This window comes from Theileria parva, chromosome 2, assembly GCF_000165365.1.
Source record: "Theileria parva strain Muguga chromosome 2, complete sequence, whole genome shotgun sequence".
NCBI lineage: Eukaryota > Apicomplexa > Aconoidasida > Piroplasmida > Theileriidae > Theileria > Theileria parva.
Window position 1 is genome coordinate 794596 of NC_007345.1, and position 23346 is coordinate 817941.

Sequence of the window (23346 nt, forward strand, 5' to 3'; positions counted from 1 at the left end):
AAAGTTAAGAGCTTGTGTATGTGAAATGTGCTGATAAAAATGAGTAAAATCCGATGGTTCGAAATATAAAATAAAAAAATAAATAAATTTAATAATAAAATCAATAGAGAATGAGAAAAGGTGAATGAGTGAAAAATTTAAATTAGAGAGGAATGGTTCCCCATTGCTGTGAGTAGAGTTAGTATGGTTTATATGTATTTTCTCACATGTCTGGTTTTAATTTGAGATTGGTAATTTGTTAAGGGTTGAAATTTGTATGATGGTCTGTGGGACGAGATCATTGACTTTTGTATATATTTACGATGTCATCGAGTAAGAAAAGGTATATACATGAAGGCTGGATACACAAATGGACGAATTTTATTGGTAGCTGGAGACCAAGGTAATTTCACACCTCCTCTCACCTGTTTTCAGATATTTCATGCTTGAACCAGATTGCTTATCCTATTCTATCGAAAAGGACGGCGTTGTAAAAGAATCATTCCTATTATCTCACTGCAAAATACGTTTATGCCCAGGTTTCACATACTCACACTTATCTCACACACTTCTCCACACACTACACAGTTTATACCATTATACCACTTTGTTAATACCATAATAATACTATATTAATACTTTAGTACTGTAATATTACCATATTAATACTATAATAATACTGTAATACTATAATAATAGTGTATATATTGTTAAATAGTGTGAATTGTGTGTTAGACGACCCGGTACGTTTGGATATTGAGGTAGTGGGTAGTTGTTTATTGTGTTTGAGGACGGACACGCCCTTAGAAAAACACAAGTGGTACGTGTCATTTAAGCGCGCGCAAAAGCTAGCGCTTCAGTCAAACCAGCGACGACAGCCTGGTGAACGCTTTCTAACTTCACACCCTGAAGAAACTAGGGCTCCAGAATCGGAACCTCAAGATAGTTCAAAATACTCAGAAAAATATACTGAAAAATATACTGAAGTATATACTGAAGTAAATACTGAAGTAAATACTGAGCGGAAATATTTGTCGGAGAGTGGTAGAGTGAAGGAGTTTGAGCCGGTGGTTACGGATAAGCCTGAGATATCAAATATATTTGTGAAGACGAGATCTGGCCGTGAAGCGAAACCTTCGTTATCTTACATTTTGGACAATACTGAGACTTTTGAGCACATTTCTTCTAAAATCCTTAACGAACTTGAGACAACGACGGATTCTGAGTCACTAAAGCATCTCAAGACTTTTAGGCTAATTCTGTCAGACTTTTGCTGTTCCATCAAACGACTCTCCGAAGAGGAATTCAGCACCGCTGAAACCAAACAACCGTACTACACTTCTAAATCTGACAAGGCATACTCTAAACCTGAGTACACCAAGACTGACCTCACTAAATCCAAATCTAAGGCTGAGAAATTTAAGTCTGAGAAATTTAAGTCTGAGGAGTATTATTTATCCAAGAATTTAGGCCTTGACGGTACAAAGCCGCTCAGTGTCCCAGTTCCAAACGTACACAATCTATTCTCTGAACCCAAAACTCCCGAACAAAACCACTTCCACCAACTCGAACAATTAAATCAATTGGATCAAATAGATCGATTGGAACAATTAAATCGATTGGATCAGCAGGATGAGGACGGGAGATATGTGTCAGAGGAGAAATTGGTTCCGAAAGAGGCTCAGGATTTGCCTGAGGCTCTGGAGGAGTCTGATACTTCAGAGGAGTTAATTGACCCGAACAAGGGCGCAAATATGCTTGATTATCATGAATTCACACTGGGAACTGGTTGCGATGATCCTACAGCGCTACTCCTAGCTGGAAAGGCTGAATCCTCAGATAATTTCTCATTCGAATCCAAAGTCTCAGAATTTCCCGTCAGACGGACATCCGGCGAGTCAGATTCTGACTCTGAAACTAAAACTAAATTAGAATCAAAGTTGGATACCAAATTTTACGAAACTGCATCAACAGAGTCCTCATTGTCCAAACTCTCACTCAATACTTTCTCCAACACCGACAGATCCAAAATCAAACGTAGAACCGTTCTACCCAAACCACGCCTAGACCATAAAGTTCCCACCTCTCAATTATTTACACAGTTATTTACATAGTTATTTACATAGTTATTTACATAGTTATTTACACAGTTATTTACATAGTTATTTACACAGTTATTTACACAGTTATTTACACAGTTATTTACATAGTTATTTACATAGTTATTTACATAGTTATTTACATAGTTATTTACACAGTTATTTACACAGTTATTTACACAGTTATTTACATAGTTATTTACACAGTTATTTACATAGTTATTTACACAGTTATTTACATAGTTATTTACACAGTTATTTACACAGTTATTTACACAGTTACGATGTGTTTAACGGTATAATAACGTGTAGGTATCGATATGGTCGATATTGAAGGATTTTATAGGGAAGGATTTATCCCGTATAAGAATGCCGATAGTGTTTAACGAGCCGACATCGAATTTACAGCGTGCAGCTGAGGATTTTACGTATTATAAAATCCTGAACGACGCTGCGGATATGGAAGATCCCATTGAACGACTTGCCAATGTTACCGTCTACAGTATCACGCCATACTCCTCAGCCGTTGGAAGATCATACAAACCATTCAACCCCCTACTCGGGGAAACATACGAAATCTCACACACAGGATTCAACTATTTCGCAGAACAAGTAATACATCTCAATATTCACATAGTCAACTTTCATAGTCAATATTGAGTCAACTTTATTCACATAGTCAATAGTAATAGAGTTAATATTCATAGTTATTAGTTGGTGGTGGTATAATTTGTGGGTTAGGTGGCGCATCATCCTCCGATATTGGCGTTTCATTGTTTTAATGATAAATTTGAGTCCTCGGGAAGCCTCAACATGGTCATCAACTTCACCGGAAAAGCCATCGAAGTATACACATTACTACACATTTAATATAGTTAATAGTATAGTTAACAGTATAGTTAATATAGTTAATAGTTAATAATATAGTTGGTGTAATAATGTTATGAATGTGTATAGGCTAATTTGATGGGTCCGTTTGTGGTGGATTTGAAGTTGGGTTCTGGTGTTGAGAAGTATAATCTTCAGAGGTGTAATATGATATTACATAATTTAATTTTTGGTAAAATGTGGATTGAAGCCGTCGGATACGTCATCATCAAAAACGTCACCGAAGGACACTTCTCCGTCATGCAATACCTCAAAAAAGGATGGTAACACATAACATACTATTTATTACATTGTTAATTATACTATTTATTACATTAAGTATACTATTTACTATACTATTTACTATATAGTTAATTATATAGTTAAGTAATAATAGAGTATAATAAATAATGTATGAGTATAGGTTTAATAAGGAGATACACAAGGTGAGAGGTTTGGTGTTGGACAAGTATGGCACGCATCATTATTACATATCTGGAATCTGGAGTAAACACATCTTCATCGAAAAAGTCTACTCCTCCGCATCCAAAAGCAAAAACAAACTACTCAATGACGACGGCTCACTCATCTTCAACAAAGTTTCATCATTTTTTACTATTCACTATTTACTATTACTATTCACTATTTACTATACCATACTTACTATTACTATATACTATTTACTATACCATACTTACTATTACTATATACTATTTACTATACCATACTTACTATTACTATATACTATTACTATATACTATATACTATTAGTATATACAATTAAAGTTATAATGTGTAGTACCGATATAAGAATGAGGCGGATGCTTGGGATGCGTTTGTGAATGATATAGACTGGGAGAATATAAATGTGGTCCCGAATACGCGTAGAGAGGTGTGGAAGCCATTTGACCGTCCAGACAATAACGAGGATTACTACGGATTTGGTTACCTCACCATGCAACTGAATGAACTTACTGAGGACTATGACAAGTCTAAGGGAGCGCAAATGCCCAGAACCGATTCCAGATACAGACCAGACCAAAGATTATACGAAGAGGGGAATCTCGAAGAAGCCACCGAACTCAAAAAGAAACTGGAAGATAAACAAAGGTACTTTCCATAATTACTAGTATTTTCTTCACTTTGATATTTTACTTTATTTACGTTAGTTTGATTTTTCGGGAATTGCTGTGTAATTTGTGTTTTAGAGCTGTGGCGAAAGATCGTATGGATAATCATATAACGTATAAGCCATACTGGTTTACCAAGGTTATTGATCCCGCTACACATCAAGCCAACTGGGTCTACAACGTATCTTCCACACTTTTACACATTTTATTCATATTAATTTTACACATTTATTAATTTTTCAAGTTATTCACATATTAATTTTTCAAGTTATTTTATTTTACGTTAATATGTTTTTAGGGTACGTATTGGGATAGAAAACGTGATGGGTCCGTGGATCAGGGAACACCTGATATCTTCGGACTATAACATAATTTACTCACTAAATTATTAATCTTATTTTTATTTCTATCTTTAATTTTTTGTTAATTTTTGTTAATTGTTGTTGATTTCTGCAATTTGTGTAGATTTTGTGGATTTTGAAAAATGTGTAGGAATCTGTGATGTTGTGTTGGATGGTGAGATTAGAAATTTTTAAAAAATGGACAAGATGGAATATGATTTGGAGACGTATAAAAATTTAATAAGGTCGAAATTGTACAATTATACTGCGAAATTATCGTATCTTTCTCACGACGACGAGTGGATCCGGGATAAAATCCAGCACTTGTCAGAAATCATCCAGAGAGCAGTGGAAACATGTGAAAATTTAATAATTCTAGTCCGAGGGCAGCCTTCCTCGGGAAAAACGTACCTGGTCCGAAGAGCTCTGTCCACAGTCCTCTCCTCAAAAAAACTAATTAACCAGTCCACACACGTCATAGAACTCTATGCCTATGACCACGTGGATGATATTAAGTGCATGAAGGAACTTCTTAACAGGCTTGAGCGAGTTCTGGGATCCAACACGGGGGCTGAGAAACACATGTTAGTGTCTAATATCAGGGCTCGGATCCTGCACGCGCTTAAACTTTTAAGAAGAAGTAACGTCTACGTCATCATAGTAATTGACGGATTTGAGATTTTCACCAAGGGCAACTACGACTGCAGCAGTACTGTGGGCTCAGTGTCCAGGAGACAGGGTCTATTATACTTTTTATCAGACTCCATGCAGACTAAGGGGACCGCATTTTCCATCATCTTTGTCACTTCCGACCTGAACTGTATTGACAGGATGGAGAAGAGAGTTAAGTCTAGATTTGTATATGAACCCGTCTACTGTTTCAGCGACTACGACGTCACAGACTACTTCGACTCACACGGAGAATCCAAGAAGATCCTACCCAACTGCATCGTCAAAGCAGATAAAGACAACATCGTAATTACCATATAACTATCTAACACCCATTACCAATACTATTACTAATACTATTAGTTATACTATTAGTTATACTATTAGTTATACTATTAGTTATACTATTAGTTATACTATTAGTTATATTATTAGCAGTATTATTAGTAATAGTTATTACGTAGTGGAAATTAGTGTATATAGAGTATGATGATACAAGACAGTGTGTGTGGGAGGGACAGGAATCACATATCAATAGAGGCGTGTGTATCGATTTTAATGTTAAAGAAGACAGAATTCAAGATCAAACGCGAGAAAAATAAAAATCTTGTACACATCACAATACGTAAGGTATTACTCTATGCACTAACACCAATTATCTCCAGTTAACATACTACTTATCTCCAGTTTTATTCTAGTAAACTTGATAATGTAAATTGGTAGGAGCTAAAAGTGGACAGAATAATATTTGAGAATTTGACCATTCCGCAGCATTTCATACTGGTGGCACTGTCGAGATTACATGTCAAGGGCGTTTACCCGCAGACCTTACTTGAGATTATCAAGGATTTAGATGACATGGTAGCCTTCTTCCCTGCCGAAAAAAACGCCATTCCAAACACCACCGTATTCTCCATTTAGCCAATAGTTGTTAATTTTAACCAGTTGTCTACAGATGATAGTTGTCTACAGATGATAGTTATTTACAGTTGATAGATATTTACAGTTGATAGATATTTACAGTTGATAGTTATCTACAGTTGATAGTTGTTAATGTTAAGAGGATTAATGTGTTTTAGGGTTTGAGGCGTGTGTTTTTGGAGTTGGTGCACATGGGACTGGTTGAGTGGGTTAACTATTCGGAGAATAAAATTGATAATGTCAAGGTGCAACATCTGGTCAATGACCCCTCAGGAAGCACAATCCCCTGCAGATTCCCCAAATACCGAGAGTATCTCCACTCCACACACTAGTTAAACATGTTACACACTAGTTAAACATGTTACAATGTGTTGATTTTGTGTAGGTACATGAGATTGGAGTTGACGGAGTTGATTCCGACGTACTTGTCCCAGTGGCTACTAATGGCCGAGGCCACCTTTTAACACTTTTAATTTTTTGTATCTGTTACATAATATTTACCTAACAATTGGTTACACTTGGTTACGCATGGTTACACAACACATTGGTATAGAATTTGTTACAGAGAATAAAGTATGAATATAGTTGGTAGAGGCGAGGAGGTGAGTAAATCTGTGATTTTGAGTATATTAAATGGTTCAATAGAGAGATATAAATTATTAGAAGATTCAGGGGATAAAAGGCAAGATTCTGGAATATTCGAAAAAAGGAAGAAAAAACCAAAGGATGAAAAGGTTAACAAAAATGATTTATGGAATTTGAAGGTTAGTGATCTCAATGAATTCTCCATTAAAAAATCAGATTCCTACGAAAACTCGACAAATCAACTCAAATTCCTAGAATCCGTCAAATACTACATCACACATAATCTCCCCTAAAATCTCAAACATCTAACCATAATTTAGCATGAATTTCATAATTTCCCCTAAAATCTCACATAATTTAACATAATTTAACCAATAATAACATAAATTTTCATAATTTAACATATTTTAGCATGTATGATGGTATAAGATTAGTTATGTGTGTGTACGAGAGTCCATGTTTTAATTTCTGGCGGTTTGGTTTTTGGCGGTTCAACTTGTTTAACGTGGCTGTAACGGGTCAGATTAGCCCATTTATCCTTCAGTTGCATGGGAGACTTTGTGCCTAAAAAGTAAGCCCTGGTAATAAAGGACCAGTTCCCAATCCCATGCCTGTTAATGGCCGTCACCAAAATATCAACTTCGTCATCCGACCATCGGGTGTATCTCTTCTTCCTATTTTCTTCCTGAGTAGTTGGAGTAGTTTTACTTAGTGCTTGATTGGGTCTGTAGGGGGTTTCCTTGAGGTTAGAAGAGAGTCTGAGATAATAAAGAGAATTTAGCAGTTTTAAATGTAAGATACGGCCGAATGAAAGGTTTGTAAATGAATATTTTGATAGTTTGGGGAGTACTGTGGCGCAATGAGTTGTGTGTTTGAGGAACTGACTGCTGAGTAGAATCGGCTCATTTCCCAATTTACAGTAGAAACTGGCCAGAGTACAAAGCTCTGAAATCCACTCGGAAACCTTATCATCAAGCAGAAAATTAAGGTCTGAAAACTCCGAAATCTCAACTAAATCATACTCCAAACTCCGGTCGGCCTGACTACCCGTTGGTACTGAACAAATTTTACCATAAAATGAAGTAATTTTACCATAAAATGAAGTAATTTCACCTCTGGCCGTTGGTAATTCTGACATATCCTCGGCTAATTGGTGTGATTGCTCCAATGGATCCTGCTGACGCGAGGTATGTTCAACCTTTTCCTGAGTTCCCACAGTGTCAGTGCACACAGGATTTGAACCATACATGTCTTGAGTCTCTATTAACACATCTTGAGTATCCATATTTATTGACATATCCCGGGTCTCCATTAACACATCTTGATTCTCTATATCTGTGGTATCATCAAATTTACCGATTGTTAGCTTGGGCTGTGAAGTATAAAATTGTGTGGTTTCGGTTTTGCAAGTGTTATAAATTGAGTTTCTACATTGGTTACAATTTTCATTAAGCGTTTTCAGCAGTTCTTTGGTGTTTAGTTGTTTATAATTTTTCTCATTTGGGTCATAGAATTTCATCTTCTCCTGGAACACGTGAGATTGACTCCGGGTAAAGAATTTGTAGAGATGATTTTGGCATAGATAAACGCCCTCAACTAGGATTAAAAGTAACTCTAAAAGTGTGGAATTAGCTCTATAGTGGTGTAGTAGCCGCCGCAAATTTCTCAACAGTACAACCAGCAGGAAAAGTGATATATAAAAATATTGACCTTGTTTTTGTGATAAAAGGTGTAACGAACTTTCATATGAGCGGATGTAGTTGAGCATTGACGTGATCGCCTTGTCGTCGTCGATGTAACCGCCACGACGTGTAGAGCCCACAGTGGGATGTACTGAGAATAATTTTATCACGTAATTCTCAAACTGTGAGAATATTTCATCAAATCGCTCAGAATTTACGAATAAATCTAACCCACTGAAGAAGCTCAAGTAACTGTGTTTCTGACAGTTTAATCCGTTAAAATAACATAATTTGGGATTAAACGGTAAATTTTTCAACGAATTCGCACTTAATTTTGGCGTTTTAGTGTCAGATTTCGGGTCATTTTGAGGGGATTTTGACCCAGAATTTGGGACCTTAAGTTCTCTCGGACTTGATCTTTGAATTTTATAACTCAATTTACTGTTTTTAGTAGTTAATTTAGTGTCCTCAGGACTTAGTTGTGATGATTTAGGATCCGATTTTGCAGATTTAGAATCGAATTTATCATATTTAGGATCGAATTTCGCAGATTTAGAATCAGATTTATTGAGTGGGTTTGTTAAATTTTGTGTGTTGGATTGTGTGTTAAAATCAGTTCTAGCGGTTGTAGGTTCGGATTTACAAGATTTCGAGGAGTTATAAGATTTCTGTGAAATATTTTTAAAGTACTTGCCCTGAACTAACAGAGCGTAGGAGATGAAATCAGCCTTTAAAAGCTGTAAAGAAGCGTTCGTCACAGCTGAATATGAAACCGATCTCGAACTAACTCTCGAAGTTTCACCTAACAACTCCTTCTGTGATCTCGTCGAATCCCTCCGAGAACTTCTCAATTCTCTCTGAGAACCCAAATCTCTCTGTCCCGTTGTATCTTTCCGTGCCGTTGTATCTTTTTGTGTTGTGTTATAATGTTGTGAAGTAGAGTCCATTTTAGTTAAAATTTTAGAGTTTGTGTAGATTCGACTTTGGAAGACAAAAATTAAAATGTTAATCAGGTCAAGTTAAAAGTAAATTGGACTTTAAAATCGCGTTAAAAAAATAACTTGTCATTGGAATTTCAAGTTATTAAAGAAAATAAGATTGTGTAAAAAATACTCAAGATTTAACATTCCTAAACACTACACATGGATTTACGTAATTTAATCCAACTTTCACAATTTTAGTTAAATTATCATTTACATTAAATAAACTATTGAATTTTTATCAATTATTTGTAAAAATGAAGTTTTTAATTTTTACACATTTCAACCCTTACACATACAACTTTACACATTTAAACTTTACACTAGTGACTGTATAATACACTAGAATACTTTAACACTACAATAGTATACTACAATAGTAAGCTAAAATGGTATAGTGAGAGAATATGAGAGAATATTACTGCGTTTGATAATGTGTTAGGAATTGATCGATTTTGAGTGAGACGTTCTGTTTGTACTTGTCCAGAATGTCTTTTACCAGTTCCTGGTGCTCTGGTTTCAGTTTTGATTTGTACTTTACACTCATGTAGTCCACCCATGACTTACCACTCTCACGCTCACTCGAGATCTCCCGCAACACCAAAACCACTACAACATTATACCCATAACACACGGATTAGAATTAACTAAATAATAGTATTACCTTGGTATTTGGAGAGCTGAGAGTCGTCCGGAGCGTCTGCTCCGACACCGGTGTCCACTTGAATGTTGAGATTAACGTTACAGGAGAAATCAAAGAGGTATCGCCTGGTGCCACGGATGAACGCGATTTGAGCATCACCCTCCAGAGCCTCCACCGACGAAGGCCTCACACTACTACGACACATCAAACCCGCCAACTTCTGCAACTTACACAAACCATTCCCATCCATCTCCAAATTTATCTGTAACACTTTCAACCCATAATTATTATATTGTTTAACTCAGTAATATAACTCAGTATAACTCAGTAGTAAAATTGATACGTCATTGAACATTTGTAGTATGTTTTGTGAGGCGTCTGGTGGTGTGGGTTCATTTTGGTAAGAGGATTCCAGTAGAAATTGTTCCAGGGTTTTCTTACACCATTGCGTCATATCTGATGAATTTAGTTTTAGTGTTAGGTACCTTTTTCCTCATACGTCGTACCCTGGGAATTCCAGGACGATATTGCTCTCTTCGATTGGTCTCCCAACTGTTAACACAATTATTCACTATTTGTGTACATAATTATGTAGTATTTGTGTACATAATTATTTACTATTTACTGTGTAAATAAGTAAGTAGTGAGTAACTGTGAGATACGTTGGAATTGGGGGTGAGTGATTGTGGAGTGAGTGTGTTGGCTTGTAGATTAGTGTTGTTAATTTTTTCCCCGAAATAGCAATAGCCTACAGCGTATTGAACGTGTGTTAAATACCCATTTTCTTTGTTTCGTTGATGATCTTCTCATCTTCCTCGTCGAAATCAGGCGTCTCATCTGATTTTTTAGCCGTTTCACCCTCAGCCTTGGCTTTTTTAGCTCTCTCAGCCTCTTTCTTAGCAGACTCCAACTCTTCATACCTTTCCCAAGCCTCATAGTCCATCTCAGCCTCTCCCTTCTCTACATTATTTTAACAGTTAATATAGTAAATTAGTACTAAATAAGTAATATAGTAAATTAGTAGTAAATAAGTAGTAGTAGTGAATATTTAGAAGATGAATGAGGGTGTGATACCGCGTTGTGAGGTGAGATATTCTTGGTATTTCTGTTGTTTTTTATCCTGCATTTCCCGTTGCCTGTCATCGTATAATCCTCCAACCTTGTCAAATAAGCCGCCAAACACCTAAAAATCATATCTTACCACTATAATACGATAACTAAGGGTGATTGGGTAAGTCAGGGTTAACTAAGTTATGGTGGTAGAATACTTTTTTCTGTAATTGATTGGCTTGTTTGAGTTTGAGGTTGATTTTGCGTAGAAGATTATTGACGTTGGGGTCGGATTTGTCAATTTCAAGGAGATAATTACAGTCCTCCAAGGCCTCCTCAAACAAACCAATATTAAACAACGCCTGAGCCCTTCTATAGTACGCCTAATCATATTTACACAGTTGTATCAGTTAAGTAACAGAGTTTTCTAGTGATAATTAGTGAAAATGGGCTAAGTTGTGTACTTTGATGTTATTTTTATTGTTTGAGATGGCGTCGTTTGCGGCTTCTCGGGCTTTGGAGTAGTTGGATAATTCGAGGTATGTGGCACATAAGTTACTGTATAAGACACTTAACAGCTCCCTGTGAGAAGGCTCGAAATCACTCATCTTCTTCATCCAACTCACGCCACTCTAAAAAAATAATTTATAAATAAATTTAGGGAGTAAGTCTATGGTTACATTGTAGGAATCTGAGGCTTCTTGGAATTTGGCGAGTTTGTAGAATTCGTTACCGGCTGATTTGAAGGCGGTTGCCTTTGAGAGGCACTCTTCCACAGAGGCGGGAGACGCCAAATTCTCATCCAATTCATCCGGACTATCAAAATCCTTTTCAGACATTTTACTAAAAAATAAATTTAATCGTAACCAGAAGAATTTAATAAAATTTTTTTTCTAAATTTCACAACTGATATGGTGTCCATAGAACTGAGAATAAATTTTAAATTTACTAAAATTTCAATATTTTCACTTTTTTAATTTTTTTCATTTATTTTTTTCAAATGTGAAGATTTTTTTCAATTATCACTCAGTTTTACATCTACACATTTTTTTCCTGTACAATATTTCAAACTAATCTTAATGCCAGTAAATTCACTGAATATGCCAACTAATCCTCAGTAAACTCACCCTAAATGTGTACCAATTTCTCATTTAATGTGTACCAAAATATTATTAAATTTGTGTAAAGTAGTGTAAAATGTGTAAATTAGTGTAAATTATTGATAAATGTGTAAGATAGAGTTGATAGATGTGTAAAATAGAGTTGACAGATGGACTGTAAATTGAGTGAGTTTACACTGTTGAAATGTGTTTAGGTTCGAAAATTTTACCTACGAGGCTGTTTCAAACTTCTTCATTCTCTGACGTGACTCTTGAGAAATCACTCACTAAGCCTCAAATCTCATACTCTAACACCAGGTAAACGCTAACACATTTAGAGTTTACTTTGTTCATTTGTAAATTTGGTGTAGAAATGTGTTGAGTGGTAATTTGGAGGACTTGTTATACGTTGACGAGTTGAGTGATGAGGAGGCTGTGGTATGTCTTTTACGCAGATTTCTGCGCCAAAAATACTTCACTTACTTCGGTAAGGTTCTTTTCTTCCTTCTGCCAGATCGGAGTGTAATACCTGGTGGTGTACATTCGGCGGATGTTTTGTCCAATCCAGCCCAATTTCTATACTCTGAGTCACATGAGTGTCATTTGTTCTCATTTTTAAAACAGCTTTTTACCAATTTTATGACTCCTGGTGGGGGTGTGAGTGTATTTTTCTATGGCCAAAATGGACAGTTTTCAATGAATAAGTCGCTGTTATTTCTCCTACAAATGGCTCAAACACGAGGAGTCAGAGTAACTAACTTATTTACGTTGTACATTTGTAATCAGGGAGCTGGAGAGCTGTTTGGGAGAATTTGTGACGTGTTAAAGCTGTTGGAAAGTTGGTCAGACTACACCAATGACTTGGGAAATTCCAGTCAGATGACAATTTATAAGATTAACTTTACTGAAAACGGGTTAAATTCGGTTAATTTTATCCCCAATTTCGCTTCGGACTTTTCAACGTAATTTACCTACACTGTAAAATATTATTCAGAGTGGTATTATCTGGAGGATTTCCGGGTAATTTGAGATTTCCCGGTAATTGGCGATTTCCCTCAATTTTCTATGGTCTTTTGTACTCCATGTTGAAGGGGAAGAACTTACATTGGATCACACAGACACTCACCACACAACATGTCAAACAGTTGTTAAATTCAATTCCTAAACATCAAACTCAAGATCCTTTTCGTCATATTCACTCTTTCTCCCAAGTAATCAAGTATTTAATTAGTTATACAATTGTCCAATGAGTTATATACCACAATTTGCTGCAGGTAATGGAGATGCTGATGAGGATTGGATTAACGGTGGATGAAACGAGAGAAATTAATAAAGTACTAATTTCCATAGTATTATTCCACCAGATGGCCAAAACTGACACTGCTAACTCGTTAACTGAGTGGATTGAATTACTATGTGACGTGTTGGAGATTGGGCTGATGAAGGAGTTGAATGTGAATCTCAAGTCTAACGACATTGTGTTTAAAGCCGAGCTTAAAAAGAACTTAAGTCCACAGCTGTTTAGCACAGTTCCGTCAGCTCTATACTTGAGGATAAAACACCTTTTATACACTAAAATTAACCAATTTCTCATACTCACGGGGGGTCCGGGCACTGTAAACCCTATCACCAGGAGTATTCTAATGTGTAACAGTACTGTGGAACACGCTGGATCGGAGGATAATTTCAGCTCCCGTGTGTCTGAGGAGCTGTTTTTGAATCTTTTTTATCAGCTGGTTGAAAAGACTCTTGACTCTTCAATCCCCTCGGAAATTGCCCAAAAAAACAAGTTAATAGTACAAAATCTCACAGGACCCACGGGAATACTCACACAATTAACAGCACACGCTATTAAATTATATAACCAACAGGACACAGAACATAATATCAACTCCTCAAGTATGATTACACAGTTAATTATTTTAACACCGGTAATATTGTCGTAGCACTCCACAGTCTCGGTCTGCACCATGAAATTGACGATATAATCAATCTAGAATCCAAATTACACACAATTAATCCAAGTAACTTTTACACTAATTACACATTCTTAAACTATTTACACATTTTTACACTATTTACACTATTTACACTATTTACACTATTTACGTCTACACACTTTGTTACTTATTTTACGCATTAATGTGTTAGTATTGAGGAAGTTGTTGAAATATTCGAAAAATCAAGTGTTAAACTTTGTATTATTTACTAATAATTCGTTGCATCACATTATTACGCAACCAGCTCTCGCACTATCATTTCACTCCCAACTTCAATCCAACGTAATTCATAACATTCATAACATATTTCATAACATTCATAACATAATTAATAACGTAATTAATAACGTAATTCACTTTAGTCAGTGTGTATAAAAATTTGTAGGAGGCTGTGGATTGGTATTTCATTTGCTGTGACACTGTAAAAGATTTGGTATGTTATGGCTTAGTCATTGTGTTCAGGAGTTTGATGAATCTGTGGATAAATTACTCAATTTCTATACTAACCACATTCCCATCCTCGTATCCAACTTTATACTTTTAATTGATATTACCTGTGATTGTGTAATACTGTTAACTTTGATATTACCTGTGATGGTGTAAATTGTTGTAGGACATATGTAACATGCAGAGGAGTGGGAACATGGCGTCATATGAGTTGGAGCAGTATTGTTCATACTATTTTTCACTACTATACACTCTTACAAATGCTAATTTTCATGCAAATCTTAAACTTTTAAACGCTGAACAGTCGGTCAGACTGCTGTTCAAATTATTGTCAGTGGGTGATGCCATGTACAAAATTGAGGGAAATATCCTAACAATCAAGAGAACACTGCAAGTTAAAATGCTATCGCTACTGAATGATTATGTTAAAAAAAATTTGAAAGTAGCAGTTACCTTACAAAATTGGTACAAATCCAGGAGAAACACAGGGATTAAAAGAGGTTTGGTTAATAAAATCACTCGCCTACAATCCTTAATTCGCATGAATTTAATCAAGAAAAACATCAAACTACAAAATCAAGCCAAAATCATCACCAATCAACTCATCAGTAACATGCTACTCAGTCTATTATACTACTCAGTTTGTTATACTATACTATGCTGCTGCAGCTGTACTATACTTTTTATTATATCAAGTATATAATTATTTACTATATGCTTAATTTTCACCAGATAACACACTCCCTGACACTACCTAACTACACAACTGTATATTTACGTAAACTGTATATTTACATAAACTGTATAGCATGTTGTGAGTGTGCACTAATTTGTAGGTACTCATGATAATTTGTAGGTACGTGTGTGTTGCGGTGTTATGTGTATAAGTGGTTGTGTGATTGTGACAGTAAGACTTTGGACTTGTTGAGGCCTGAGGAGAAGCGATTTCACGAGTTGGAGTTTGAGTACTTGCAAAATGCTGCTGCTAAATACATCCAGGCGGTATGGCGCGGAGCAATAATACGTAAAAAATACTCCACGTTCAGAAAACAAAGATTCGAGGATTTCGCGCTAACTCTTGTACAGAGTTTTATCCGCCGGATACTCTCGTGTTACGAGTTGCTAAATGTCAGAAATGTGAAGTACACAAGCTGTGTCATGATCCAGTCTTATTTCCGCGGGTACCTAACGCGCAAAAGGTATCACAAGTTACAATCACTCAAGCTTATATTATTACCTGTTCTACTAAAGGGTACGCGAATTTGTGGTATGAATGAGCAGGTAAACTTTATAAAACTGTACAAGGACCACAATTCCATGTCACTACAGATGAAAAGGTTAATTTCAGTCCAGACTAATTTGCCTTTTGGGTTTCTGAAGGTGCAAAATCTCGTCCGCATGCATTTTATAAGGAAACAGTTTATCACCTTGAAACGTACTTTGGAACTGGTTTACTCAGTTGCCATGACTAAATGCGCCAGAATTGAATACTTGGAAAAGGTTAAATCGGCAGTTAAAATACAACGCTGGTGGAGACTAATTCCCAAAGATTCCATTCCCAGGCTCAGCACAGGTTCCCTTTACTACCTAAACCTGAGGGAAAAAAATACCGTCAGATTACTCAGTAGCGAGTTGGCAGAGTTGGGAACAGTGATTTACAGCTGTAACGTGACTGCAGATGTCAGAAGAGTTTATTTGAATACGTGGGCGATGGTGCCGCTGACACTGATTAAAGCCCTAAGGCTAATGCAAAAATCAGCCACAGACTTAAATTACACACAAATGAGACCCATAGAATCAATCCAATTCGCCATCGGTGCCTCACACTCACTCATACTCATCCAAACACAAAACGTATACTAAACATTACAATTTGTAGAATAGCTAACCATTGTAATAGTTATTTAGTAAAATATAGCGGCGGTAACGTGATTTAGGGTTCGTGTGTGTATAGTTGGGGTTGGAATGACAAGGGCCAACTGGGCAGGAAATCGTTATACCCACTCAAATCCTCCGATAATGACTTTCTCATCACTAATCCTCTACAATTCCATAACTCCTCTGCAACATTTAATACTATGGAAACATTTAATACTGTAGGAAATAGTGTGGAAACACTGAATACTATGGGAAATACTGTGGAAAACACTATGGAAAACAGTGTGGAACCAGTGAAAGCGGTGGGAAATGGTGAGTTGGAGGACTACCCACTATACTCCGTGATGGAGGAAAATGTGTTGATAGTGTCGATAGTGTGTGGAGATGATTATTCATTGGCGTTGAGTGATGTTGGAGTGTTGTACAGTTGGGGTGACAACAGTGTTGGCCAGTGTGGGCTGGGTCCGAGATATCTTAAAATCTACCAGCCGGCAAAGTTGGACTTAGTTGGCGTCACATCAATTTGTGCCGCCAGTTATCACAGCGTCGTAGTGGCAAATGAGGAGTTTTACACCTTTGGAAAGGCGTTTGGACGTGATATTTTCAGACCCGTACCACTCAGAAAATTGGTAAATTTACATAACCAAACGATTAAAAATGCCATTTGCGCAGGGAATCTCACACTCTTTTACACCAAACAAATGGATTACGTTCTACACATACATAATAACCAAGTGAGTAATTCAAAGAACAAACACATTTCGAGCACTTCTAACACTACTAATTCTAACACTGTAAACCCTGTGAACGGTGTGATGTATAGTTACCCTGGGAGTATAGTGTGTTTGAGTACGAATGGGAGGATAATTTGTGGTATGATAGAAGTTAAAGATGAGTTAAAAGTGTACTTGATGGGTTACGTAAGATGTATCCCTATGGAGAAGTCAGTGGGTACAAAAACCTTATTTGTAGGCGCTTTTAGGGATAAATTTGAAAAGAAAACTAAGCCCAAGTCGGTTTTAAATGTCCACACTGGCGCTGGAATGAGCTGTTACTTACCCGCACCAGCTGAAATTCTGTTACCCAGAGTTCCAAACCAAATACTGTGTGACGGGGAACAGGTCATTTTCATCACCAACAGCGCCGTTTACGGCGCTAGGCTCTTTAGCTTAGTAGTGGACAGTCCGGAAGACTATGACGTGAGGGACAACTCCACAGTGGAAATAAGACCCGGCGCTAATGTCAAACTCGACCCCGCGCTCTACCAATTCACACACCCGCACAATAAAAAAATGAAATTACACACCGCTTTCAACACTCTCTCACACTCCATCCTCTACGCCACCAAATAACCCTTTCTCTCACATTTTCACACTAATTATATAATTTTAATAATTTTAATAATAATAAAAATTTTAATAATAATTTAATAATAATAATAATATTTTAATAAAAATATTAATGTTATGGATGAGGATTTGTATGAGTTGAATTATTTGGCGGCGGAGCGTTTGAGGGGGAGGATATTGTCGGAGTATTCGTTGGAATCTCACGAGTTACCAGCGGCTAAGTATAAAAGTAAATACAACTTTATTACCATCGATAAAGGTAGTAAATCGTGTAAAAACTGGGAAGATTACGAGAAATTTGGGAAATCGCAGCCGAACAGGTGTTACTACTGTAATATTAAGTACAGCGGCGTTTTGAACCTCGTTTCAATGTCAGACTCAGTAATGTTACTAATGGACAGCATGAGGAACTGTGTACTGGAGGATCAGCTACTCCTAGTCCCCAGCTCTCACGTGAAAAACGCGCTTTTTCTAGATGAAAACGCCTACACTGAGCTCAGAAATTATCAAAAAACACTCGTACACATGTTTCAACAACTGAACAAATTCGTCATATTCTCAGAAATCTCTCTAACCCCCGGGAAAAATGATAAACACACTGTCAACACAGTTAACACTGTCGACAGAGTTAACAGAGTCAACAATAATGACATGAGACATTGTAGAATAGAATGTTATGGTGTGGACAAAACGTATTATGAAGATGTGAAATGTTACTTTTCAAAGGCGATTGATGAGATTGGATCAAACTGGAGTGAGAATAAGAAGTTACAAGTGACTGGGAAATCAGGTGTCAGAGGTGTAATACCACAGGGTTTCGACTATATTCACATCGATTTCTCACTCTCAGGTGAAGCAATTGCCAAAGTCATTGATAATCCTAGCACTGTAAAACTTACATTTTCAAGAGACTTAATCGCATCAGCACTTAACTTAAACCAGCTGGAACGCAAATTTACACACCCTCAACAATATAATCAAGCCATAAATAACATAAGAAAAATGTACAAACCCTACGATTGGACTCTATAATATATTTTACCATACACTTTATATACTCAGCTTATATACATAATATATTGCATATTGTATATAGTATATTGGTATGTATAATGGTGTGGGTTAATTTTGTAGGTCTAGAGAATTGATAGTTGCTCTGAGTTCTTTGGTGATTTTTTGTGATTTCCTAACCCAGTTGCCATTAACTTTATTACAAACCTTGAAACTATTATCGAAGATAACCACAAATTCCATTACTTCCTCGTTGGAAATGTACTTTACGGGGTACGGCTCACCAGGCTCACGGTCCCAAACCTGCTCACCGTTATAGAATATCTCATCCACACGCCGATCACCAAGTACCACCACCAATATCCTACGATCTCCCTCATTCTTCACATTGTCATTATTAACCTTATTAACATTATCATCATTATTAACTGTATTACTACTGTCAATAGTGTTATTATTGTTGAGGAGGTGTGAGTTTGTTTTGGGAATGACGTTGATTTGTGTCTTGTGATTATTGTGGAAGTTGAGGTAAAAAACGTTCTCCAGCAGGTTTAGGCATAGGTTTAGGGGATGTCCGGACCAGAAGTGGTATTTAAAAGTCCAAACAAGTTCTCCGTCGTACAGAATTCTGCTACAGACGAAGCTGAGGAAAAGCTTGAAAATCAGACCAACGAGCTCTGATTTACAGTCCAAGAACCCATGTTCATTTTCATTTTTATCAACGAATTTGAGCTTTTCAACGTCAAATCTTGTGTAAGTAATGTCGACCCAGGGTTTATTCTTGCCAAACCTGCAGTGTAACACGGGCTTATTATTCTCCAGTTTCGCCTTGTGATAACGCTCCTTTCTGACCATTTTCTAAAAAAATTACCTATAATTTAACTTTATTTATGCTAATTGCTTGTTTTCATAGGGTTTACGCAATTTTGCCAAAACAGCTAGCCAATTCCAGAACCCACTGCACACACATACTATTACACATACTATTACATATCATATACAGTTTATTAAGAATATTAAGTGATATTATCTGAGATATGTTGGTAGTCTATGGAGTTGAGTGATTTCTGTTCCTGGGACTGTGTTTTTTGCTCCTGTAAATACTCCTCCTGTAACCTTAACATGTCTTCACTCGTAAAGCCTTTTGAGGAATATAACTCGAAAGCCGCTCGATTTAACTCTAGAAACACATGTCCCCAATTAAACACCGATAACACTCTCTCCGCACTATCCGCCATTCCTAACACAGTTTTCAACCAATATCTGATTAACAATAATTATTAGTGTTACGTGCGATGTAGAGAGCTGAAGCTAGTGCTTCAGCGCAGGATAACTCAAATGGTTTCCCAAAATGCGTTGGATTTCCAGCCACCAAAAACGGCAATATCCGGCCATTCCCTATGAAAACAATTTTTACACTTAACTAAAAATCAACTAAACAAATGTGTATAGTGTTAACTAAACAAATGTGTAATAGTGTTAACTAAAAAATGTGTATAGTGTTGAATACGTGTTTGAAAGGAGTTGAGTGGTGTTTGTGTGATTTTATTCCAGGAGCAATCGATGACTGCGATGCCTTTGTTTTTGACAATTTCAGCGTCACTTAGGGAGAATAAAGTGGTTGCCAGGGGAGTTAGAATTATCCCAGAGAACCTTTGCGTCATTGGTAACTCCTTTACAAGGCCAAATCTTAACAGCCTTTTACCCGTACAACGTTTAACGTCACATTGGTTAAAATGCCACAAATACATTCGGACTTTTAATGTCTTTACTTCATCTGTGACGTCAGAATCGGACACATTTTCGTCAAATTTAGACTCAAAATGTTGTAAATTCGGCTCTAAATCACCTAAATTAGGCTCTGAATGTTGTAAATTCTCTTGTAATTCGGGAGGCTCGGGTGAAATATTAGATTTACTGTTGGAATCCTGTGGAATTTGGCTGGATTTGGTCAATTTTAGTGCGTTTGCGTACACGTCGTGGATATTCGCGCAATTCCTCCTACCAAAATTTTTACCCCTAAATCCAACCATACTTCATATAATTTCATCCATTCAACATACAATAAAATTTTTTAAACACATTAAAATAATTTAAATAATTTAAAATTAAAATTCTTAAAATAATTAAAATAATAATGAGATTATTGAAAGAGTTTGATGGTCCCGTCCCAGGATGCGGTTGCGACTGTGGAGTTGAGGTTTGGGTGCCATTTGGAGTCCATGAGTGCCATTTTGTGTGCGTTGAATGTTTGTAGGAGTTTACAAGTTTTCCAGTCCCAAATGAATAATTTACCTCTGGAGTCGCCGGAGACGACGAACCTGCCATCGCCAGAGCAGCTTGGTTTAATGGCGTAGCCGCTGTTCTGATGTCCCCTAAACCTTTTTCTACCAAACAGTTTAAACCTGGAACTTGAAGTTTCATACACCAGAATCTGATTATCCATGCTCTGGGCTAGGATAAACTTATGACTGGGGTGTGCGGCGACCGCGGGAATTGTGTGAATTTCAGGGCTGGAAATTGACTTTACAACCACTGGGATGTTGTAGTCCCAGACTAAAATCCGCTTATCATCGGCAGTAGTGACCAGTCTCCGGTGATCAATAAATGTCACAGTGTTAACACAGCCCATGTGCTCAGAATACTCGAGCACGCAGTCGCCAGTCCTGTTATCCAGCTGTAAAATCTTATTATTGTCACCGCCTACTAGGAAGATATTACTGTCCACAGGGCAGGGAGTTAGGCAATACGGAGTCTTGTCAATTCTGTACACGCCGATAATCTTCCCATACTCCGTGTCCCAGAGTATGGCATTATTGTCAAAGCTGAGGGAATAGAATTTAGTACCAGTTTCTATGAAACTGATGTCCCTAACACCTTTTACGTGGGCTTTGTAGTTTCGGACACATTTGTGCGTGCTCAGGTCCCAGAGCTTGACAAAGCCGTCCATGCCACAGGATAATAACAGGTTACCGGCCGGAATAAACTCAATTCTATACACCGACATCGTATGACCTGTCATCACACAAATTTCCGATTTAGGGATGTAATTTTTAACATCTCTACTGTGCATATGCGTAGACTTGGTAACAGTAGATTTGGTAAGTATTGGTTTATATTTGTTATCAATTTTTTTGTTGTATGTTGAGACTGTGAGGGAGTTGAACTGTGTAAACTGTTTCCCGTCAGCGGTGATTACCTCGTTCATGCCCTCGGCCTGCTCAGGCGTACACTTCACCAGCCCCCTGCCAACAGTTACTTTAACCTTATTTTCTAATTTATTCTCAGTAGCGGGGGCACCGGAGTGTACGGGAAGCTCGGCCTCCTCGTATGGTATCCAGGGACCAAATATATCCTCACCAACTTCTTCCCTCCGAAGTCTTCTCCTAACACTCACACTAACACTAGGAGTTTCCACAGTATTATCTACAGTATTGAGAGTATTCACAGTGTTCATATTGTTGATGGTATTGAGAGTGTTGTGGAATGCGGTGGGATTGAAGTAGATTTTCTCTGCGATTCCGGAGGGTGTGACGTTGACGCCGCCAAGGCTGGCGGTGTTACAGAAGTTACTGCCGTCCCTGGCGTAACTCTCAGCCGCACTGTGACCCCTAAACCGCACGTCGTCCACCGCATAATTCTCATACATCATCTCCATCCTCACGTGCTCATTCACAACATTCTCAGTACTATTACCAATACTATTACTAATAGTGTTAGTGTTAGTGTTGGTGATGGGAATGGTGAGAATGCCTGAGGAGTTATGCCTGGTTCCTAATTGTACAGACAACACTCCAGAGTCATCATCCCGCACCCTAGCAATTGTACCTTCCCGTTCCCCTCTCTGTTTATTACTATGTGTGTTAGTAAGTGAGTTAAGTGAGTTAGTTGTGTGTGGTGTCAAATGGTAGTCAGAATAAAGGCGGGATTTGCAGGAGAGTTTAGTATCATTCTCCTGAGCTGAGAGTATCTGAATCTCCGAACCACTCTCCGCACTATTAAAGGCCAATTCTCCCATATGTAAACGAGATTCTCCCGTAGATGAACAATATTCTCCCATAGATACACAAGACTCTTCAGTAGATACACAAGATTCTTCAGTAGATACACAAGATTCTTCAGTAGATAAACGCGATTCTCCCATAGTTGAGCCAGGATGTAGCGTAAGATAACAAGTGGAACAGTGGATAAAAAGGGGAAATGTAGGAGAAGAAGAAGAATTAAAAGGAGAGCTACAATGTTAAGAACTAAATATAAACCTATTAGGCTATGGATTAGCGGATCAAAGAGGGGAAAATAGAGGTAAAAAAGCGCTGAAATTGGATTTCCGGGCGTTGAGCCTAGGATCCGGAGACTCAGCGAAATCTTAATATGAAGTATAAAAAGATCAAGATAATAACCTGCGAAATTGATAAAACAGTCCGAGCCGAGGGTGTCGAAAAAGTCAAAGGGATTTGACAAATCTAAAAAGTAACCAGAATCCGGACCATCAGAACCATTCAAAGCCATCTACAAATTTTACAAATTTTACAAATTTTACAAACATTTACAAGTAATTTAAAGAACATTTTTGGAAAATTAATTAATTTATTTTTAGGGAATTTCAAGATCAAAA

At 37.2% G+C, this 23346-nt stretch overlaps 10 protein-coding genes across 10 annotated transcripts; 5 read left to right on the top strand and 5 right to left on the bottom strand.

Annotated features, from left to right (window-relative positions):
- Positions 1-198: 198 nt before the first annotated feature.
- On the top strand, positions 199-4484 carry Osbpl1a (Oxysterol-binding family protein). The gene is made up of 10 exons (XM_061305385.1): positions 199-382; positions 415-518; positions 715-2054; positions 2391-2690; positions 2820-2924; positions 3036-3229; positions 3370-3544; positions 3745-4055; positions 4154-4256; positions 4374-4484. Exons 1-10 carry the CDS (start codon positions 303-305, stop codon positions 4440-4442), a joined length of 2781 nt encoding a protein of 926 aa, XP_061161353.1. The 5' UTR covers positions 199-302; the 3' UTR covers positions 4443-4484.
- On the top strand, positions 4461-6495 carry ORC4 (Archaeal ATPase family protein). The gene is made up of 5 exons (XM_061305386.1): positions 4461-5391; positions 5569-5715; positions 5809-5991; positions 6165-6316; positions 6392-6495. Exons 1-5 carry the CDS (start codon positions 4615-4617, stop codon positions 6468-6470), a joined length of 1338 nt encoding a protein of 445 aa, XP_061162136.1. The 5' UTR covers positions 4461-4614; the 3' UTR covers positions 6471-6495.
- On the top strand, positions 6492-7004 carry TpMuguga_02g02175 (uncharacterized protein). The gene has a single exon (XM_061305533.1). The coding sequence runs from the start codon at positions 6582-6584 to the stop codon at positions 6882-6884; it is 303 nt and encodes a 100-aa protein (XP_061162135.1). The 5' UTR covers positions 6492-6581; the 3' UTR covers positions 6885-7004.
- Positions 7005-7006: 2 nt separating this feature from the next.
- On the bottom strand, positions 7007-9365 carry TpMuguga_02g00403 (Myb-like DNA-binding domain protein). Its single transcript, XM_759876.2, has one exon. It carries the CDS (start codon positions 9218-9220, stop codon positions 7022-7024), a length of 2199 nt encoding a protein of 732 aa, XP_764969.2. The 5' UTR covers positions 9221-9365; the 3' UTR covers positions 7007-7021.
- A 291-nt stretch (positions 9366-9656) lies between these two features.
- Positions 9657-11834, bottom strand: TpMuguga_02g00404 (Tetratricopeptide repeat family protein). The gene is made up of 10 exons (XM_061305387.1): positions 11627-11834; positions 11411-11578; positions 11165-11329; positions 10971-11079; positions 10674-10856; positions 10559-10644; positions 10382-10448; positions 10240-10352; positions 9918-10158; positions 9657-9862 (listed from the first exon to the last, which is right to left on the bottom strand). The coding sequence occupies exons 1-10, from the start codon at positions 11783-11785 to the stop codon at positions 9672-9674; spliced, it is 1482 nt and encodes a 493-aa protein (XP_061161354.1). The 5' UTR covers positions 11786-11834; the 3' UTR covers positions 9657-9671.
- A 66-nt stretch (positions 11835-11900) lies between these two features.
- TpMuguga_02g00405 (Regulator of chromosome condensation (RCC1) repeat family protein) lies at positions 11901-17811 on the top strand. Its single transcript, XM_061305388.1, has 13 exons — positions 11901-12232; positions 12262-12364; positions 12418-12796; positions 12833-13008; positions 13041-13257; positions 13321-13945; positions 13993-14070; positions 14198-14328; positions 14432-14479; positions 14509-14568; positions 14660-15101; positions 15350-16347; positions 16431-17811. Exons 1-13 carry the CDS (start codon positions 12217-12219, stop codon positions 17721-17723), a joined length of 4566 nt encoding a protein of 1521 aa, XP_061161355.1. The 5' UTR covers positions 11901-12216; the 3' UTR covers positions 17724-17811.
- TpMuguga_02g00406 (Protein similar to CwfJ C-terminus 1 family protein) lies at positions 17789-18762 on the top strand. Its single transcript, XM_759879.2, has one exon. The coding sequence runs from the start codon at positions 17838-17840 to the stop codon at positions 18750-18752; it is 915 nt and encodes a 304-aa protein (XP_764972.2). The 5' UTR covers positions 17789-17837; the 3' UTR covers positions 18753-18762.
- Positions 18763-18842: 80 nt separating this feature from the next.
- Positions 18843-19586, bottom strand: TpMuguga_02g00407 (uncharacterized protein; the record flags this gene model as incomplete). Its single annotated transcript, XM_759880.1, has 1 exon — positions 18843-19586. One exon carries the CDS (start codon positions 19584-19586, stop codon positions 18843-18845), a length of 744 nt encoding a protein of 247 aa, XP_764973.1.
- Positions 19587-19729: 143 nt separating this feature from the next.
- On the bottom strand, positions 19730-20764 carry TpMuguga_02g00408 (uncharacterized protein; the record flags this gene model as incomplete). The annotated part of the gene is made up of 3 exons (XM_759881.2): positions 19730-19971; positions 20022-20129; positions 20242-20764. The coding sequence occupies 3 exons, from the start codon at positions 20762-20764 to the stop codon at positions 19748-19750; spliced, it is 855 nt and encodes a 284-aa protein (XP_764974.1). The 3' UTR covers positions 19730-19747.
- Positions 20765-20874: 110 nt separating this feature from the next.
- On the bottom strand, positions 20875-23319 carry CDC40 (WD domain G-beta repeat protein; the record flags this gene model as incomplete). The annotated part of the gene is made up of 1 exon (XM_759882.2): positions 20875-23319. The coding sequence occupies exon 1, from the start codon at positions 22873-22875 to the stop codon at positions 20875-20877; it is 2001 nt and encodes a 666-aa protein (XP_764975.1). The 5' UTR covers positions 22876-23319.
- Between the last annotated feature and the right edge of the window lie 27 nt (positions 23320-23346).

What these genes read in the sequence shown, in the direction of transcription:
- Osbpl1a (XM_061305385.1), top strand. Translation starts at nt 303, where the DNA reads ATGTCATCGAGTAAGAAAAGGTATATACATGAAGGCTGGATACACAAA. An exon ending in ATTGGTAGCTGGAGACCAAG is followed by an intron (nt 383 to 414) that starts GTAATTTCACAC and finishes ACCTGTTTTCAG; the next exon opens with ATATTTCATGCTTGAACCAG. An exon ending in AAACTGGAAGATAAACAAAG is followed by an intron (nt 4,056 to 4,153) that starts GTACTTTCCATA and finishes TTTGTGTTTTAG; the next exon opens with AGCTGTGGCGAAAGATCGTA.
- ORC4 (XM_061305386.1), top strand. Translation starts at nt 4,615, where the DNA reads ATGGACAAGATGGAATATGATTTGGAGACGTATAAAAATTTAATAAGG. An exon ending in ACGCCATTCCAAACACCACC is followed by an intron (nt 5,992 to 6,164) that starts GTATTCTCCATT and finishes AATGTGTTTTAG; the next exon opens with GGTTTGAGGCGTGTGTTTTT. An exon ending in AGATTCCCCAAATACCGAGA is followed by an intron (nt 6,317 to 6,391) that starts GTATCTCCACTC and finishes GATTTTGTGTAG; the next exon opens with GTACATGAGATTGGAGTTGA.
- TpMuguga_02g02175 (XM_061305533.1), top strand. Translation starts at nt 6,582, where the DNA reads ATGAATATAGTTGGTAGAGGCGAGGAGGTGAGTAAATCTGTGATTTTG.
- TpMuguga_02g00403 (XM_759876.2), bottom strand. Translation starts at nt 9,220, where the DNA reads ATGGACTCTACTTCACAACATTATAACACAACACAAAAAGATACAACG.
- TpMuguga_02g00404 (XM_061305387.1), bottom strand. Translation starts at nt 11,785, where the DNA reads ATGTCTGAAAAGGATTTTGATAGTCCGGATGAATTGGATGAGAATTTG. An exon ending in CCAATCAATTACAGAAAAAA is followed by an intron (nt 11,080 to 11,164) that starts GTATTCTACCAC and finishes TATGATTTTTAG; the next exon opens with GTGTTTGGCGGCTTATTTGA. An exon ending in TACGACGTATGAGGAAAAAG is followed by an intron (nt 10,353 to 10,381) that starts GTACCTAACACT and finishes TAAATTCATCAG; the next exon opens with ATATGACGCAATGGTGTAAG.
- TpMuguga_02g00405 (XM_061305388.1), top strand. An exon ending in TTCGCTTCGGACTTTTCAAC is followed by an intron (nt 13,009 to 13,040) that starts GTAATTTACCTA and finishes AATATTATTCAG; the next exon opens with AGTGGTATTATCTGGAGGAT. An exon ending in TACTCATCCAAACACAAAAC is followed by an intron (nt 16,348 to 16,430) that starts GTATACTAAACA and finishes AACGTGATTTAG; the next exon opens with GGTTCGTGTGTGTATAGTTG.
- TpMuguga_02g00406 (XM_759879.2), top strand. Translation starts at nt 17,838, where the DNA reads ATGGATGAGGATTTGTATGAGTTGAATTATTTGGCGGCGGAGCGTTTG.